Source organism: Mus pahari, chromosome 12, assembly GCF_900095145.1.
Source record: "Mus pahari chromosome 12, PAHARI_EIJ_v1.1, whole genome shotgun sequence".
In the NCBI taxonomy this organism is placed as follows: domain Eukaryota; kingdom Metazoa; phylum Chordata; class Mammalia; order Rodentia; family Muridae; genus Mus; species Mus pahari.
The window spans coordinates 76,341,867-76,359,965 of NC_034601.1; the positions used below are offsets into that span (position 1 = coordinate 76,341,867).

At 41.2% G+C, this 18,099-nt stretch overlaps 1 protein-coding gene across 6 annotated transcripts in view; it reads right to left on the minus strand.

The window, feature by feature from the left end:
- Positions 1-18,099, minus strand: part of App (amyloid beta precursor protein) — a 221,021-nt gene that overhangs the window by 47,735 nt on the left and 155,187 nt on the right. For all 6 annotated transcript variants that reach the window (XM_021209340.2, XM_021209338.2, XM_021209336.2 and 3 more), the window contains 2 exons: positions 9,928-10,056; positions 8,259-8,358 (listed from right to left, as the gene is read on the minus strand). In XM_021209340.2, coding sequence (XP_021064999.1) covers positions 8,259-8,358; positions 9,928-10,056 — 229 coding nt within the window. The remainder of the gene's footprint in view (positions 1-8,258; positions 8,359-9,927; positions 10,057-18,099) is intronic.

Below are 18,099 nucleotides of genomic sequence, written 5' to 3' on the forward strand. Positions count from 1 at the left end.
AAAAAAAAAAAAAAAAAAAAAAAAAAAAAAAAAAAAAAAAAAAAAAAAAAAAAAAAAAAAAAAAAGGGGGGGGACGATAACAGCAATACTTTCTAGAGAGCCATTATAATCTAATTATGACTGATATTGTCACTTTGATAGGGCCTAGAACGACCTAGGAGATAAACTTTTGGACAAGTTTATAAGGAAGTTTCTAGATTGAGTTAACTGGGGTGGTAAGGCTCACCTTATATGTGGGTGTGAGCAGTTCTACCCCAGGGCTGGAATATTCGAAGGAATGGAAAGGCCAATGAAAGGTGGGCACCAACGTTTGTCTGACACTGCTTCCTAACTAACTGGGGACAGCAGTGAGGCTAGCTGCCTTGTCCTCCCACTACCTCAGGGACTTACCAGCCATCATGGATGCATACGTACAAAGCCCTCTTTCAGTTGCTCCTATCAGATATCTTGTCTTAGCAATGAGAGAAAAAAAAATACAAACCTTAAACAGTCCTGAGAAAAATGTTTACAACTGAAGTAGAAATTCAAAAGTAAGGAGAATGTTCGAAGCAATCTTAAAACAACAATGACCACCACCAAAAAAACCCCAAAAGTACAGAACCCGTACCTGCCAATCTCAAAGCTTAACCACAAAATCACAGTAATCAAAGTAGTGTAGAAGGATGGACAAAAGAATAGGCAGGAAATTGAGGGTATAGAAGTCTATAGTCAACAGAACTTGCACATGGTACAACAGTCTTTTAGTTAGGAAGAACCTTTTCTTCATCACATGGTGATGGGATGCTTGGGATCTGTAAACTGAGACCCTTAACTAGTTAGTGCCCCATACAAAATGAATCCAAATCAGAATTCAAGTGGCTTTGTCTATCTATATATTACCAAAGCAACAGTGAAAAAACAAAAAACAAAGAATCAATCTGCTTGACTTTGTTTACAATTGAAAAACAGAACTAAAACTGCATGTCAAAAAACCATGTGTAAAAATAAAAACAGCTGGGCAGTGGTGGCGCATGCCTTTAATCCCAGCACTCGGGAGGCAGAGGCAGGCAGATTTCTGAGTTCGAGGCCAGCCTGATCTACAAAGTGAGTTCCAGGACAGCCAGGGCTATACAGAGAAACCCTGTCTCAGAACCCCCCCCCAAACAAAACAAAACAAAACAAAAATCCCCAAAACAACTAATCAGTGCCCTCAGAGCTCCCTGGGACTAAACCACCAATCAAAGAAAACACATGGTGGGACTCATAGCTCCAGCTGCATATGTAGCAGAGGATGGCCTAGTCTGTCATCAATGGGAGGAGAGGCCCTTGGTCATGTTAAGGTTTTATGCCCTAGTATAGGGGAGTGCCAGGGCCAGGGAGTGGGAGCGGGTGGGTTGGGGAGCAGGGGGAGGTGGGAGGGGATAGGCTTATTTTCAGAGGGGAAACTAGGAAAGGGGATAACATTTGAAATGTAAATAAAGAAAATATCTAATAAAAATAAATTAAAAAACCCACCAAAACACCCATTGAATGGGCGAAACATTTGCAAATTATGTATGTGATAAGTTAGTGGCTAGATTATACAAAGAACTCACACAACTCAACTGTAATAATATAAAAGCAAAGAAGCCAATTAAAGTGGTTCAAGGATTTGAGAAGATATCACTTTATCTGAAAAAAAAAAAAACAAAAAAACAAAAAAGAGATCCGTGGTGAGTCACCACAATGTGGGTGACGTTTAAGTCAGCTGACGACTGCCAGCGTCCACGAACAGCACAGGAACACAGCTCCATGTACTCTGCTGGATTCTAGGTTTAGTGTCAACAATTTGCCTTTCTGGTTAGATGGTGGAGACTGATTTGTTAAAAATAAACGCCAAACCTAGAAAAACACCAAGCCTACGCATTTGTTCTTGGGCAGTGCACTTTCCGGGTGCTGCTAGTATAGACTGGCTTCCCCACTATTGTGCACTGGAAATATCTATGCGAGAATAGTGCCAGAAGGATGTTTGACACATTCATGTGACCTTATCAGTGACTTCAACAGAGCTTCCTAAAGACATATAATCTATTGATCTCCTAATTAAACTCCTGAGTCAGACAGTGTAACCTTATGACACCCATGAATGTATACAAAGAACAGCGCCTGGCAGTTTGGGCTAGTTTATCTGTTAAAGGCCTCTTACCCACTTTGTAAAGACCAGCTGGGAAACTGAGGAGGCTCATTCCCTGACCTCTCTGTCTAGTGACCCACCAACCCAGTCACTGTCAGAAAACTGGGCGTACCATCTAATTTTGTTGCTTTTCATTTGAAGGCTATAATCTTTTGGTGTGGATTTCTGCACTAGACCAGACATTTTCATGCGTGGAATTAGGGGCTTTATTTTGAAAAAAAAAAAAAAATCAAAAAAAAAAAAAAAAACCTATTGTCTTTCTCAGGGGGAGTCAAAGATACCCATTTAAATAAGGGCGGCTACCAGCAAGGCAAACACTAAGTTAATGACACTGGGAACAACAGATTGGCTTTGAGACTATAATGAAGTCAACAAAGGAAGGTCCTCATGTCTGTCTCAGATATGAACGAACACATGTTGTTTTCAAGTGCCTAATTCAGCTGTAAAGTCTACATGCGAGTAGCAGTCACTTTTATTAAAAATCAAGTAAGGACAGCATAAATGATATAGTGCCTCTGTCTTATTTACTAATAATTTTGTTGTTTCTGTCTCTCTGGTTCCCTCACTCTCACCGAACCAGTGTGTCTAGCTAGGCAGCCAGGTTTGCCTCGAACTCCATCTCCTGGGGTGTCACACACACTGTCTCTGTCACTAATGCTCTCTCTCGACTGACAAGTACCCATGGGATTGTAAATAATTCTCAAGCAGTACTAACTCTTGTATTTTGTCAGACTGAGAAGAGTTGTAAATATTCTACTTTAAACCCAATTTGGCTTTGTAACCAGCCCCCACATAGGCACAGACAACAGAGACACTGTCCCTGAAATAGACAGGCTGGAGGTTTTTTTTTTTTTGTTGTTTTGTTTTTTTTTTTCCTGGAGGCTGGACATTTTTATCAAGAGGCCACAGTGAAAATGTAATAAAAAGCAAAGTTGTAACAACAGTAAGCACTCTTTCATGAAAGTGGCTTTCTTGTCTCCTTGGCACATCATTCAGTACCAGCCCCACCAAGCACAGATATACTCAGTCGTGGGTCTTTCTGGTTTTTAGTATTACACTTTTTTTTTTTTTAAATTAACTTAAATGCTAAAAGAAAAAAAAACAGTGTGAAATAATGAGAGCTTCCTCCCTCCTTCCTTCCTTCTGTTCACCTCATAAATTGGTCAGGATAGCACTGTGTGAGGCAGGCATCTTGGAATGATGCTGCTATGATTTTTACAGCCTTGAGGTGGCTGCTATCTGAAGAACCTTGAAGGACAATGATGAAAAAAAAAATCCCTCAATGCCAGTGCATGAGTAGAACTGAACCAACTCAGCAGGGACTTAAGGGAAATCACAAGGGATAAAAACATCTAATGGCTTAGAGTGGCAAGTTGGCAAAGTCAAGGTTGAGCTGACGAGCTGTGGGGACTGAAGGGCTTCTGCCCCTCTGAAGGTTAAGTGATGATGATTGACACAGGCAGATCTCTGAGCAGCTACATAACTCAGTCATCATTGACTCAAACACTACATTCCTAAACAGTATTTAGAAGAAGTTAGGCAATGGCTCCTCTTTATCAACATTCTGTACACCTTTCTAAACAAGAAAGCTTCATAATTTACATGCAAAACTTTTTAAAAAGAAAATATTAACTAGTATGTGTGCTTTGGAATTTGTGAATAGTAATTTAAGCTGAATTAAAAATCGCAAGATAATAAAAAGGTCAGTCTTTTGTAAAAAGAACTAACAGCAGTTTAGAAAATACTTAAGAAAGCCAAATCAGATACATGGTTAATCAACCAATCAGTCATGTGACTGTGTCAACTCTGGAGATGACCCGGGACACAGTGTCAAGGCTGCGACACAGAGCCTCCTTATACAGTGTTGTAAAGGGTTCTAGGAAGTCTGCTTTATTCTTTGCTGTCACTGCTGTTGACATCATTCTGTTGGGTAGATCACCCATAACAGCTTTAGGGAACATTGTCACATCAGAAAGGGAGGTGCTTCATGCAATGGTTATGGGAGGGGTCAAGGAAGGAGCTTAGCATGGAGGTTTTTAGGATTATCAAGAAAAAGATCATCTCATGATTTAAGTGACATCTATCTCAAAGCTTGATGATTTGACTCATTCCTAGACTACAGCAATGGAAACCTATAAAGCACACCAGGCTGTCTGCTAGATCCAGAGTCAAAGACCCTGGATGGCAGCAGAGCTCAGTGGATCAGACCTTGCTGTGATAGAAACAAGCAATTTAATACAAGCTAGAGTATGGCCTCCCAGGTTTAAACCCTATGTGTAGACACTAAGGTTAAAGAGAAGAAAACTCTACTGTGCAAGACAATGGGTGCCAGAGAGAACACAGATGTGGGATTCAGGCAGACCCTGGCTTCAGTGCCAGTTTTATCCGTCCACTATCCTAAGTGGCCTCTCTAGGATCCAGTTTCTTCAATTATGAGCTGGAGATACTGCCACAGAACTCTTCACCATTGATATTAGCTCATATGCCGCCTTTGTGCAAAATACAAGAAAACCTTGCTGAAAGTGGACACACCCAGTGTCCGAGGGACTGGCTCTTTGAAGGGCTTTAGAATGACTGTGGGCCCTGACTCCTTCCCTAGACCTCTTGTTCCTCCTACATGCGATGGTCCAGTACTCCAAGGTGAACTTTCATAACATACCTAGACAATGATGTCATGGGCAGACTCGAATCCATCCACCAAACCATTGCTTCCTGCTCTGCCCTCTTAGTTAATCCGTTAAGACTTTACAGAGGTGCTGAGGTTTCAGATGGATCCTGAGGGATGCGACTTTCCAAGGACAGGAGACCTGTCCTGCTCAGGCCATCCAGAGGGAGAATTTGGGTGAGACGGCCAATGCGAGGTAAAGGCTCAGATATCCAGCCAGAAGTGCGTGAAAGCATAGAAGCAGGACAAGGTCAAATGTGTGGTTCCAGAGTCTACAAAAGTTGGTTCTCAACCTGTGGGTTGTGACCACGTTGGGAGGGCTGCATATCAGACACTTACATTATAATTAATAATATTAAATTACAGTTATGAAATAGGACCAAAATGATTTTATGGTGGTGGTGGTGGGGTCACCATAACATCAGGAATGGTTTTAAAGGGTCACAGCATCAGGAAGGTTGAGAAAGACTGGTCCAGAGTGTCTCAGGCACACAAGATGCTGGATGACGGAAGGCCACATGCGTGTGGTTACTAGAACTACAGATTTGGGATTTAGTAGAGCTAGCTGTAGCCTAAACAGGTGGGCTGCCTCAGGGAAGCACAATGGGGCAACACGTTTGGAGCCAGAATTCCCTGGCAACATGATTCCTGTGCTCTTGTCAGTGTGGTTGGTCTGTTTATTTATTCTTTCTTACGGACTTGATTTCAATCCCCACCTCCACCCACACAGCATAACGTCTTTGTAGTTAAGGCCCCCTTCTCATCCATTTTGGCCTATAAAAGAGATTTAAGGTTGGAAGCATAATTCACTGAGAGAGATAAACCTGTGTCACTGAAGAAAAACAGATACTGGCAGATCCTCAGCGTAAAACCCTTTACTCAGAAAGCAACCACGAGTGTTAGGCAGTAAAATGCTGCATTCTTTCCAAGCTGTGGACTGCATTAAGCTTACCCTAGTCAAGGTACACAAAGGCGCCAACGTTTATGCAAAACACATAAGCATCTCCATAGTTCCCATCTCACCCTTCTGCCAACTGGACTGAAGTTTGGCTTTCTCCTTATCTGTTCTGAACTGATTCAAACCTAGAGTTTGATAACCTAGGGAAAAATGGTGGGTGAACGGAATCCACAGACTGCTATGTCTACTGTAAGGTACCAATTGGAAGAACTCCATGAGGTTCTTCTTCGCATTGGATAACAACAAACAAATCACAGTTCATTATGGAATACTTCAAATATGAACAAAAGTAAAGAGATTAATATATAAAGGATTTTGCAAATAGCACACAGAGCCGATTTTGGGTTTGTCTGCATCAATGTGATTGAGGGTTTATGGCTATTCATTTGCTTGTTTGTGTCACAGTTCTCCAGGAAGCCTACTAAGGACAACCAAGGAAGCCCATTCTCCCTGAAGAACTCATACCTCAACCTTTTTCATCAGGAGTTTAAAGGGCACACAGGCCTGTAGTGGATGGGCTGTAATATGTTCATTACAGAAAGTGGTTTTTCCTATGTAAACAACTATCTTAAAATGGGAGCATCCAGGATTCCAAGTGAAAGACCTTAGAAAGATTTTCTGTAAGTATGTGGCCTTCAGTATAAGTAGAACGACAGGAATCTTGTGTGTGTGTGTGTGTGTGTGTGTGTGTACATGCATGAAGGCTGATAGGTTGATGTTGGGGTACCTTCTTCAATGGCTTCTTCTCCTTATCGACTGACACAGGTGCACTAGCACTGGCCCCTGGGATCCACCTGCTTTTGCCCTCATGGCAGAGTTACAGGCACATGTCAGCATGACTGACTTTTTTTTTTTTTTTAATGTTGGTGCGAGGGATCTTAATCCAGGTCTTCTAAATGTCCAGCAAACACTTACTCACTGAGCCATCTCTCTAGTCCTAGTTTTTATGTAATTGTTCCTGATCTACCCCCATGGCAGTTTCTTACTTTGTTGAAAGAAAGAACAGAAAAGCAAGTGTGATTCTAGTTAACCGTCACTGAGATTTTAAGTTTACTGGGTGGTCCCGTTCTTGGGCATTTTGCAGCACTGAGGGATTTGAGTCGCCATCTGTCCGATTCATTTGTGGCTAATGTTTAGAGGAGCACAATGCCAAATGAGAAGCTCTATTAAGAGCAAATTAGAAATCAGAAAGTTCCAACTGTAATTAGTGGGTTTAGGTACAGTCCCTTCCAGTTCCTTTCTTATTGTTCTATAGTTTGATATTGTTAATGCTACCTTAATGTAAGTCACACGGGACAAGAAGGTGAAGCTAATCCCAAAGTACACTCATTTAATGCACACTTCTAGAAATTTTAACTTCAATTCAGTAAGATTATGAGTTAAGTTTTGAATTTTTCTCCCTTATGGAGATCTGTTTTCATATATATATATATATATATATATATATATATATATATATATATATTTTTTTTTTTTTTTTTCCTTGAGATAGGTTTCACTGTATATCCTAGACTGGACTTGGACTTGAAGCAATTCCCCTGTTTGAGCCTCGCAAGTGCCACAGTTACAGGCATGGATTACTGTGCCCAGTTCTTGGCTTCTTATATGGAGGACTTATTATTGATCTCCGTCTTCCAAACATAACTGAAACATGCAGTCACAAGAAATCTAATGAAGTGAAAAACAAATGGGGAATTGAGCTCTCGATACACAGGGTAGACTAAAACTACTGTGCTGAGTTATAGAGAACCCAAGTGAGTATCTACCTACAAGATTGGATAAATTAGAATATCACTGTTGACATGGGATTCAACAACAACTGATTCATTGCTACAAGATCTTCTCTATACCGGGCTACATCTTTCAGTCTCACAAGCATTGAAAGTTAAGAGCTGAAGCAGCAGCCAAGGCGAGCTCCACTGTAAGAGGTGATCCGGGGCTAGAGAGAGGGCGGAGTGGGCAAGATTGCCCGCTGTGTAAACGAGAAGAGCCATGCTTCAATCCTTAGCATCCATGTATAAGCATGTGGCCCCGGAATCCTAGCACCATTAAGGGCAGAGACAGGGAAATCACGGGGTTTTGCTGGCCACTACCCAAGCTCTAGGTTCTAGAGACTGTCCCATGGGAACAGGGTGATAGAGCAGAACACCTGGTATATCTCCCAACACCTGGTATCTTCCAACACCTGATATCTTCCAACACCTGATATCTTCCAACACCTGGTATCTTCCAACACCTGATATCTTCCAACACCTGGTATCTTCCAGCACCTGGTATCTTCCTTCCCCTGGTTGCCATGTGCACTGGAGGATTTTAGGCTCACTCACACACATGTGCAACCCCCACCCCCACCAACCCACAAAATGTACTGTACAACTTGTAGGCACCTGGGCACAGGTGACAGACACAGAAGACTCTCAGCCCTGATGTGTCCTGGGGGTAAGCCTATCTCACAGAGAACACCCAAAGGACAGCTCACTTACCGACTTCGTCTTGAATCTCCTCAGCCACAGCAGGGACATTGTAGAGCAGGGACAGAGACTGGTTCATGCGCTCGTAGATCACACGAAGGTGTGTCATAACCTGTTAGAAAATGGCAGCTCCACGTGAACAATCTCTGCTAAGGAAACAGTGAGAAAGACCACACCCAACACACACACACACACACACACACACACACACACACACACACAGAGAGAGAGAGAGAGAGAGAGAGAGAGAGAGAGAGAGAGAGCTGGAATACTAGACTAAAGGGGCCTTTTGTTTCTTGGCCTCTTTTTTATTCTCTCATTCATCAGTATTTACCAGTAGTCTGCATGCTTATAACAGTCGATTTCAAAGACTACATCAGTCACTGCACTCTGACCACTGAAGCTTCCCAAAGACCCTATTTCCTACAGAAATACTTTTGCAAATTTTCTAATACATAGGAATATTCAATTTGATCAGATATTTTGTATAGAAGTCAAATGTAATTTTTTATTTTATTTCATTCGAGAAAATTTAAAATCTTAGATTTCTGGAGGCAGACCCTGGTTTTTCAACCTCTGGGAATGAGAAAGCAGAAAATAATTACAAATCTTCATCTAGACCCTAGTAACCCTAAACACTGGAGTTACAATGGAGTTTGCCATGACCGGGCATAGTTTACTGATTAGTATAGAGCTTTCTGTTTACTGAGTTATCATTTTCTCCATTTTGGTGGCTTTATCCTTTATTTTGTATGTATGTATGTATGTATGTATGTATGTATGTATGTATGTATGTGTACATGTATGAATATTTTTGTGTTTAGCTGAACACGTGGATGCACACACAAGTGGGTGTGTGTAGAGGCTTGAGGCTGACACTGAATCTCCTTCTACTGCTCTGCACCTTGTTCACTGAGGCAGGGCCTCTCAGTCGGACCCAGAGCTAGCTTAACCAGCTTGTCCCATGGATCCCATCTGAGCTTTCTTGGTGCTAGAATTACTGGTGGGTTACCACATCCAGTGGCATCCAAACTCTGGTCCCACTTTGTCAACTGTGAGCCACTTCCCAGACCTGGTGGCTACCTTTAAAAGATTAATTAATAGCTAGCATTGAAACTTTTGGCTGCTCTTGATACTTCAGAATTTATATTCCATACTACTGGGGGACCTTTGAAAATGCCAAGGCACACATTAGTAAAACACCCTTCCTTTTGTAAGATTTACCTTATTTATGTATGTGTATATGTATATGTGTTTGTGTGCACTCACATATTTGCGCAGGAACCAGAGGAAGCCAGACGATGGTATCAGATCCCATGAACCTAGAGTTTTAAGTGGTGGTGAAATGTGGCGGCTGGGCACTAACTTCAGGTCCTCAGCAAGAAGAGCAAGCACTCTTAACTGGTGAGTCATCTCTGCTCCTCACCTCTTTGAGACAGCATCTCTCTCAAGTAGCCCAACTGGCCTTGAACTATCAATCCGTCTGCCTCCACATGTTAAGCCTTGTAGAACTGCGTGTCATGGAGATCAGCTTTTAGAGTTTCAGACATTAAAGATCTAATGACAAAGAGATGCAATACCCTCACCATGGGTGCTGTGGAGGGAGTTAAATATCTCCCCATCACTGAGGAAGCGACAACTGGACTGTAAGCTGTAGAAGGTTCCCCCACTCAGAGCTTACCTGGGACCGGATCTGAGCAGCTTTCTTGGGGTCCACCATGCGCACATGTTCAAAATGCTTTAGGGTGTGCTGTCTGTCTTTCTGCTCCGCACGGACGTACTTCTTCAGCATGTTGAACACATGATGAGGCTGTGAGGAAAACCGCAAGAACATGGGTTTCAAGTGTGAGCCCAGCATCACTTCTTCCACTAGCACTGAGTCCAAGGGTCCCATGATGTGTGCATGGCCAGGGGAGTCTCCCAATTCATGAATGGGTACCCAGACTGCTCATCCTTTTTATGAATTACATGCATGTTTTGTATTTCTGACACTGTCCTAAATCAGCACGTTCTTTCTAAAGAGCTGCTTTCTGCTGTAGAGGGAGAATAAACTTTGGATTTCCCAGTTTTCAGTAAGATCCTTCTATTTAACCACAGAAGTATTCATGGAGTGTTCATGAGATTACATTACCATGTTTGTGCACAGCCCCAAGACCAGAATTAGAGCTTCGGAAATAATCCCTTCATTAGTAACTTACAGTGGTGCAATAATCAAAATAAGAAAATAACAGACAATTTAAGGACTACTCAACTGTTGGGCAAGGACTACCTGATAAGGCCTATGAAGCGTTATCTTTCCCCAGAACAAAGGCCCTCATTAAACCATAGTTATGTTACTTTGAAATTTAATTAAGCTCTTTTCAAACAATCAGATGCTAAAACTCCCAGCAACAATTAAGTTTCTTCTTAGGTGCTTCCGTTTTGTGTTTTTATTCTAACTGGTTCTACTTCAGTTTATTCTAGTTTTACATGAAGACATTTTTAAAAAGGATTTAAGTTTCCTTTGTCTTGAGCAATTCTGCTGCTGTTACTATCCTGCCCTAGGATTTCAGACGACGATGCACAAGGGTGTACATCCTTCACAAAGACATGTCAGGAATGTTTAGACAAATACAGTTATTAAATAGTGTGTGTTCGACACCTTGAGAAACAGTTGGATGGTATGGAGTTTATTACCAGAAACTATGTATGTTAAGTATATATGCATGCATATATGCACATATGAACCAGTATATGTGCTATGTACATGTTTGCACATGTGAGTGTATATATGGAGTAAATAGAGGAAATATATATATATATAACACGGTAATGTGATATATATCACATTAGCATGTTTTGTGCTCAGCCCCCAAAATATACATTTTGTATTATATATATATATATACACATAGGCATTCTCCTGGCAATTCTAAGTGGAATTTGGTGCCCTTTCTCTGTTCTACCTTGAATTGCTGTGCAAAACCCAGTAGTTGCATTCAGTATACTCCGTTATTTATGCTAGATCCCTCTCTTCAATGTGACAGCCACAGGTCCAGATTAAGTCTCACTTCCAGTCTATCAGGAGCCCCATCAGGAGCTCTGATCCATGGTGCCCAACCCAGCACTGGTACCTCTGTACTTGAAATATGTGGGCTGCAGGCCACGTTCCTGTGCCTTAGAATACAGACAGAGTCACACACAATCAAAATAGACTGTCCCCATCTGCTTGGTTTACTTATTTATTCTAGATGTCATGTTTCACCACAGTCCCAAGGCAGAGTGACATCCTCGCTTTACACGCAGGTCTGGGTGGCATATTATCACAAGTCCCCTTGGTACAGTGGCATGCAGCCAGGTTTATGAAACAGAGGATCTGCTTCCATATTTCAGAAAGACTAAGACAGACAACGGATACGCTAAACCTATAAAGCGTATATTCAAGCAGAGAGATTTATAGTAACTGAAAAGTAATCTTTACAAGTCAGAAACTAAAGGTTGGCTGCTGCTGATGCCGAGAGCCATTTTACCCGAGGCATTGTACAACCAGGGCATTATACTGGTTATATAACCTTGATGTTGGCTTCCTGTTAGGCTATATACACTTTCAAGGTTGGAGACAGAAGGGTCACACTGACTGCCTTTACCCATGATGCATCTGTCTGATGATTCCTAATGCACTCTAAGTTGTCTATTCCACTTCTGTTTGTAGGACAAGATTATTTTGAAGAAAATGTGCTTTTTTTTCTCCTTTTATAAGTTAAAAGAAGAAAAAAAAACCCTTCAATTTCTAATGTAAGGATTTCTTTCATCATTTTTTTTTTTTTTAATTCATCTGCCCCCAGGGGTTGGCCACCTGAAGACGATTTTCTAAGGCATTTTGTCTTGAAAGAATTGTTAGTACAGAAGAACTGCACCCGATGCTGCAGCCTGGCCCTGCTCCTCTGTATCAAGCCAAAGTACCTCCTAGAGAACGGGGAAGGTCATTTCTTGCAGCTAACACATGAGCTTTTCACAGATTAGCTTCCTGTCTTTCACACCAGCGCAAATGGCATATATCCATTCCCCTTACTATATATTAATGCTAACATTTATTAAAAAAAAACATTAAAACTTCACAATTTTCACATCTTCACAATTTGGAATATAACATCTTTCAGAGAGGGGGGGAGAGAGAGAGAGAGAGAGAGAGAGAGAGAGAGAGAGAGAGAGAGAGGAAGAGGGAGGAGAGAGAGAAGGAGGGAGGGGGATTGAGAGGAGGGAGGGGGGGAGGTAGGAAGAGGGAGAGGGAGGGAGAAGAGGAGTAGGAATTTGAGGATGAAGAAGTTTTGTCAGTTGACTAGTTGGATGTTAATGCTTGGTCCATCAATGAGGACTTGAGATGCTCCTGTCTGTGCTCCCACTCTTCGAAGCCCCATCCTCATCTCCTGCTCATCACTGCTTCCACAGCTGTTGATTCTCTGTGGAGGACACTGTTTGGCATGCTGAATGAGCAGCACATTGGCTGAGCTACCTACTCAGCTAGGTGGGGTGGCTTGCTTTGTATGCTGGTACCTCATCAAATCTTCAGCCCAGGCTAGGGCACAGTGAGGGCTTTTTCTCTCCATCTCACAAAAATGGCATGGGGAAGGATCACGTGGGCGGAAGGGATGACGTAAGGGGCACATGGGTCCAGGTGGCATGGATCCTCAGTGTTCCCGAAAGAGCTGTCTGCCTCCACAGCTCTGTAGCCTTGGCCACTATGTGAGCCCCTCTTAGAATCTAACATGCTGGATTTCTACCAAGGCGCAGATAGGTTTGACAATGATGTAACTGGATGGTGAAAAACTGTGTTCTGGGAGTTCTCATCTGAATTCCTAGTTCTTTAAACCAGGGACAGGTACCGATCGTACATAGACTGTGCTTGGTACTATACACACACGCCCATGATGAAGACTGATTTATAAATTAGTCAGTAAAACCCCAACACTCCCCAATAAAACAACAGCAATATGGCGAAATAAAAGCTATTTAAAACTTATGGCTGGCACTTGGAATCTTCCATTTAATATTCGGAGACAACGATGGCCGCAAGAAACTAAAATTGTGCAATAATGAAACCGTGGCTAGGGCAGATAACAGGGCTGAGTTTGTGGAGCACCCCGACTGCAGTTCTTTCTGACAGTGGAGGAGATCTGGATTTAGATTACTGAATCTCATTTCTGGCCCTGGGCTCTTGGCAGGAGGCTGTGCTTTGCTAAAGGTCTGAAGCAGGAGGTAGAAAGAGCAAGATAGGAACGTCCCCTGTCAATCTCATTAGAAGATTACTGGAAAGTGATGCAAGGTATTAGGTACAAGTTGGGCTTTTGTGATATTCATGGGTTTTCCTTCTGAATTCACCCTTATCTTCTAATAAGTCTGGTGATAATTAAAGAAAGAATGTGTTCACATGGTTTCAAGCTCTTATCTCGCTTAACACCGCTACTTCTTTGAGTGTTTTGGAAAGATATTCCTAACTTCCCCTGAAGAATCCCCCACCGCCTGATATAGAGCAATAGCACAGCAGGCCTGGAGGATCCCCCAGCCCTGGGCCTGAATGCGCTGTGAGAAAATTAGAGAAAATTTCAAGACTTAATATTAATGAATATTAAATTATTTATTATCAATGTATTTATAATGAGCCACTGAATTTTTGCTTGTTCTGTGAACAATTCCATTTTGAAGGTGAGTAACATCAGGCTAACAGTCAATAGCAACAATTACTTTAAGGCAATTTACTGTGAGCTCTCTATATAGACACAGTAGAGATACCAGACATTCTTTTTTCTACCAATCGTATGTGGATTTTTTTTTTTAATTAGAATTTACCAAATTCATCTTTGTTCTGGCATAATCAAATGAAGCTCGCTAGACAATGATGTTGTTGTTCATTACTCTACAATGGATTATATAGCTTTAGAAATAACTAGTGTCCACCTTGGAGTCTTGTGGCTGAAAGTTGTAAAGAGGGCCGTCCATTTCATTTCTTTCCTTTTCTTTTCTCTTTGAAGGAAATGTGCATGAATCATATGCCAAAGCCGAGCCATTTTCTTTGAAACAAATGAAAACATAAAAATGTGGGGAAATGTTGCTTTTTTTTTTTCTTCTTTATCTAAACGCACTGTTGTCTATGAGGTCCAGACACACACCATTTTAGGTGGTTTGTCTGCTTGTTTCCCAGTGTAGGGACTGATCTAACTTTCTAAATTTCTAAACATGATCCTTGCAAATTGCCAGCTCAGAGCAACCAAGCAGAACCCTGCAGCTAGGGGCATCTTAAGGTCTTGAGAGTTATCCGATGTCACCAGGCTTTGCTCATGGGACTCTCCAGGCTCACAGGATGATGAGGTCAGAGCTCATCTATATGCATCTCTCTATATATACACACATGTATGTGTTCATATTGTTTGTACATGTGATGTATGTGTGTACATGTATGTGTGCATGTGTATTTTACTGGCAAATTCTTATTTCAGCTAAGTATTAACACTGCAATTTGGTTATACTGGCAATGGGTGGGATCTAAAACTCAGTTAAGAATAAAGAAACAGATCTGCCCCATTGGGACCAATTATACCCAGCCCCCTTATTATCATCTCCATTGTTTCTGTGTGCATCTTTGCCCCATAACTGCATTCTCTCTGCAGCTGATGTGGCCCTTTCAATTTGCACCTCTTTCACCTTGGAATCACACTGCCTTTTAAAAGAGGCATTTAAACATCAATTTCTGGAAAGATGAGGGATACGCAGTAAGGAAACGGGTTAGCTGACGTCCACAATGCGAGCACAGAAGACAAGAACTCACGGCAGAGCAGAACACTCACATTCTGAGATAGGAACAAAGGTATGGATGGCCCTATTCCTGCCTCCCATCATAGTTCCTGGCTCAGTGTAGCTGCTAATAATTGACTGTTAATTAAACTGATTAGTGACTCAGAGCCAAGTATAATTTCGGCAGTGTTTCCAGCCAGCAAACTACTCTTCGTATCTTATTCATGCAAGTGAGTATCTCTCAGATGAGACAACCAGTCTCCCAGTGTTCATAGACCACACTGAAATTCCAAACCCACTTGATGTATTTATACAGTATTCCCCGGCCCTTTAAGAAGGTGTCTGAAGTGGTTGATTGTCCCAGAAAATAACTAACAGAGTTCAGATATATCCAGTCTTCTCTTATCAAGGCTCATTTCACTAATTCCAAAAGATATTCATCCATTGTCTTTATAACATATTGGTACCAGGTTGGTGTCCACAAAATGGAAGGAAATCATGACCTGTTCCTGTTTTAGATAATATAAAAACCCTTTCTGAAATATTAAATTCCATGCTAATGGCTTCTAAAACCTTGAATTTTAGCTCCGCAGAAAAAAAAGTAACTTTCTCCTGTTTTTATAAGGTCACAGATTTTTGCAGTCTTATATCTTAGAGTTCAAAAAGTATTCAGCGTATGACATAAACCGTATGAAACAACTGTGTGGTAGTTTAAAGACACACCTGAGAGAGCTACACCTCCACCCTTGTGCTCTCTCCTGCTGAGTTTGATTCCCGATTTTGCCATCAACCTTGTATACATATTCTCAGTGTTACCAGAGAAGAAATCCAGGAGGCAACCCCAGGAACATGAACGCAAACAAAAATAAACCAAGGAAGCAAATCAAAACCGATTGGGGAAACTTACATTGCAAATTTTCTTTTGCAATTAAGTTTAGTGATTGAGTGAAAAATTTTAAAGCCTGATATAAAATGTATCTATAATCTTTTTCTTTAGGAAACCACCTAGGTAGGTGAAACACAAATTTCACTGAATAGAGAAAATGGCAATAGATTATTCTCATGGCTTCCTTCTGTTTGGTGATTTTTAGTTCAGATAATAATGATGCGTTCCACGGGGCGGTTTGCATAACCTATCTTTTATGCAGGGTTCACACTGCAAGAGCAGACATATCCCACATGCTCAAGGAGTTCCGATATGTCATCATCCATTGGCTCCTCTTTAACTAAGAGGCAGACCTTCCCAACTGGGACAGTCACCAGAGCCTCCATGTGTTCCACACCACCTCGCAGACCCTTTGGGAAGGAAGATGTCTTTGTACTCTCTACAGTTCTGTCTCAACCTTCAGTGAATCCTTCTGGTTTTGAATTATGGCCAGTCAAAGCTAGAAATACGCTAATTGCTGTTTCAACACGTTGAAAATTTAACCCCGATTTGCAGACTGGGGAGGAAGAATTCCTTTGTTAAGTAACTTTGTCCCTAGTTACAGATTAAATGGCTGTCTTGGCCATTAAACACAGGTCTTTCTATAACACCAGAACCTGTGAAAAACAAACTGATTGCAGTCCTCCTCCACAAACCAGAGACCTTTGTCAATTACATTCAGTTTAGACTGAGATTTAGCCCTTACACACAGCTCCGTGATGAAGCCCATGCCTTCAGCTAAATGTTAGCTGTACAGACACTGGGGACAGAGCTCACCCCCTTCAACCCCACAGCATTGAAAGGCCAGGTCTGATATGGACTTCTGCATCCTTAAGCCTTGTTTAGTCAAACCAAACAGACCAAAGCTCTCTGGGGATAAACAGGCTTAATAACACAACCCAGAAGGCAGAGCCCACAGAGTGAGCATGAATTAGTAAACAAAAGATGTTTTAAAGCAACACAGACCTCGGGAAAGGTTTGCCAAGAGGTCTGACCATCCAACAAACGCCACCTGTGACATATTCTTGACTCTTTTCAGGATGACTTACAACAATCTGTTTTAATTTTGCATATTCGCATTTGAGATCCTCTGTTCTTTCTTCAAACACTCTCTAATGAACCAACAATCCAAGGTTGAATGAATCTAGGCTGCTTAAATTATATTCCCTCCTTTTCCAACGCCTACACTGTTTTGAAACAACTGGAAGTTCTTTTTTTTTTCCTTTTTTATTAAAAACACTTATATAATAAAACTAAAGTAAGACTTCTTAGAATCCAGTTGTAACTGATGAGTTTGTATGGAATTAACAATGTACAAAACCATAACCTTCTACAATGCTAAAAATTATTTTACCATCACTAATACTTCTCCCATTAACTTGATTATCACAATCCAAAAAAAAAAAAACCAAAACAAACCAAACAAACATAACCTCTTATAGCTTCTTAGTAAGTCTCATTAGCCTACCATTATTATTACAAAAACGATGAAAACTACCTAAATTTCTCAATTGTTTCCCTCAGACCCTTTATCCACACCACTAATCATTTTCACAACTTGATTACTACCATTAATATTTATAGTCAGCCAAAATCATTTAAACAAGAAAAAATTACATATCAAAAACTTTATATTTCCATACTAGTTAGCTTACAAATTCTCCTTATTATAACCTTCTCTGCAACTGAACTGATTATATTTTATATTTTATTTGAAGTCACTCTTATTCTGACACTTATTATTACTCGATAAGAATGCATGTTAAATTTAAACAAACAAATGTACCCCTGGAAATGGTTTTAAGAGTGGTATGTGTGTGTGTGTGTGTGTGTGTGTGTGTGTGTGTGAGAGAGAGAGAGAGAGAGAGAGAGAGAGAGAAGCCATGTGCACACATTCTATTTTTATTATTATTATTTTCTTTATTTACATTCAAATGCTATCCCGAAATTTCCCTATACCCCCACCCCCACCCCTGCTCCCCTACCCACCCACTCCCACTACTTGGCCCTGGCCTTCCCCAGTGCTGGGTCATATAAAGTTTATAAGACCAAGGGGCCTCTCTTCCCAGTGATGGCCAATTAGGCCATCTTCTGCTACATATGCAGCTAGAGACTCGAGCTCAGGGGGTACTGGTTAGTTCATATTGTTGTTGCACCTAC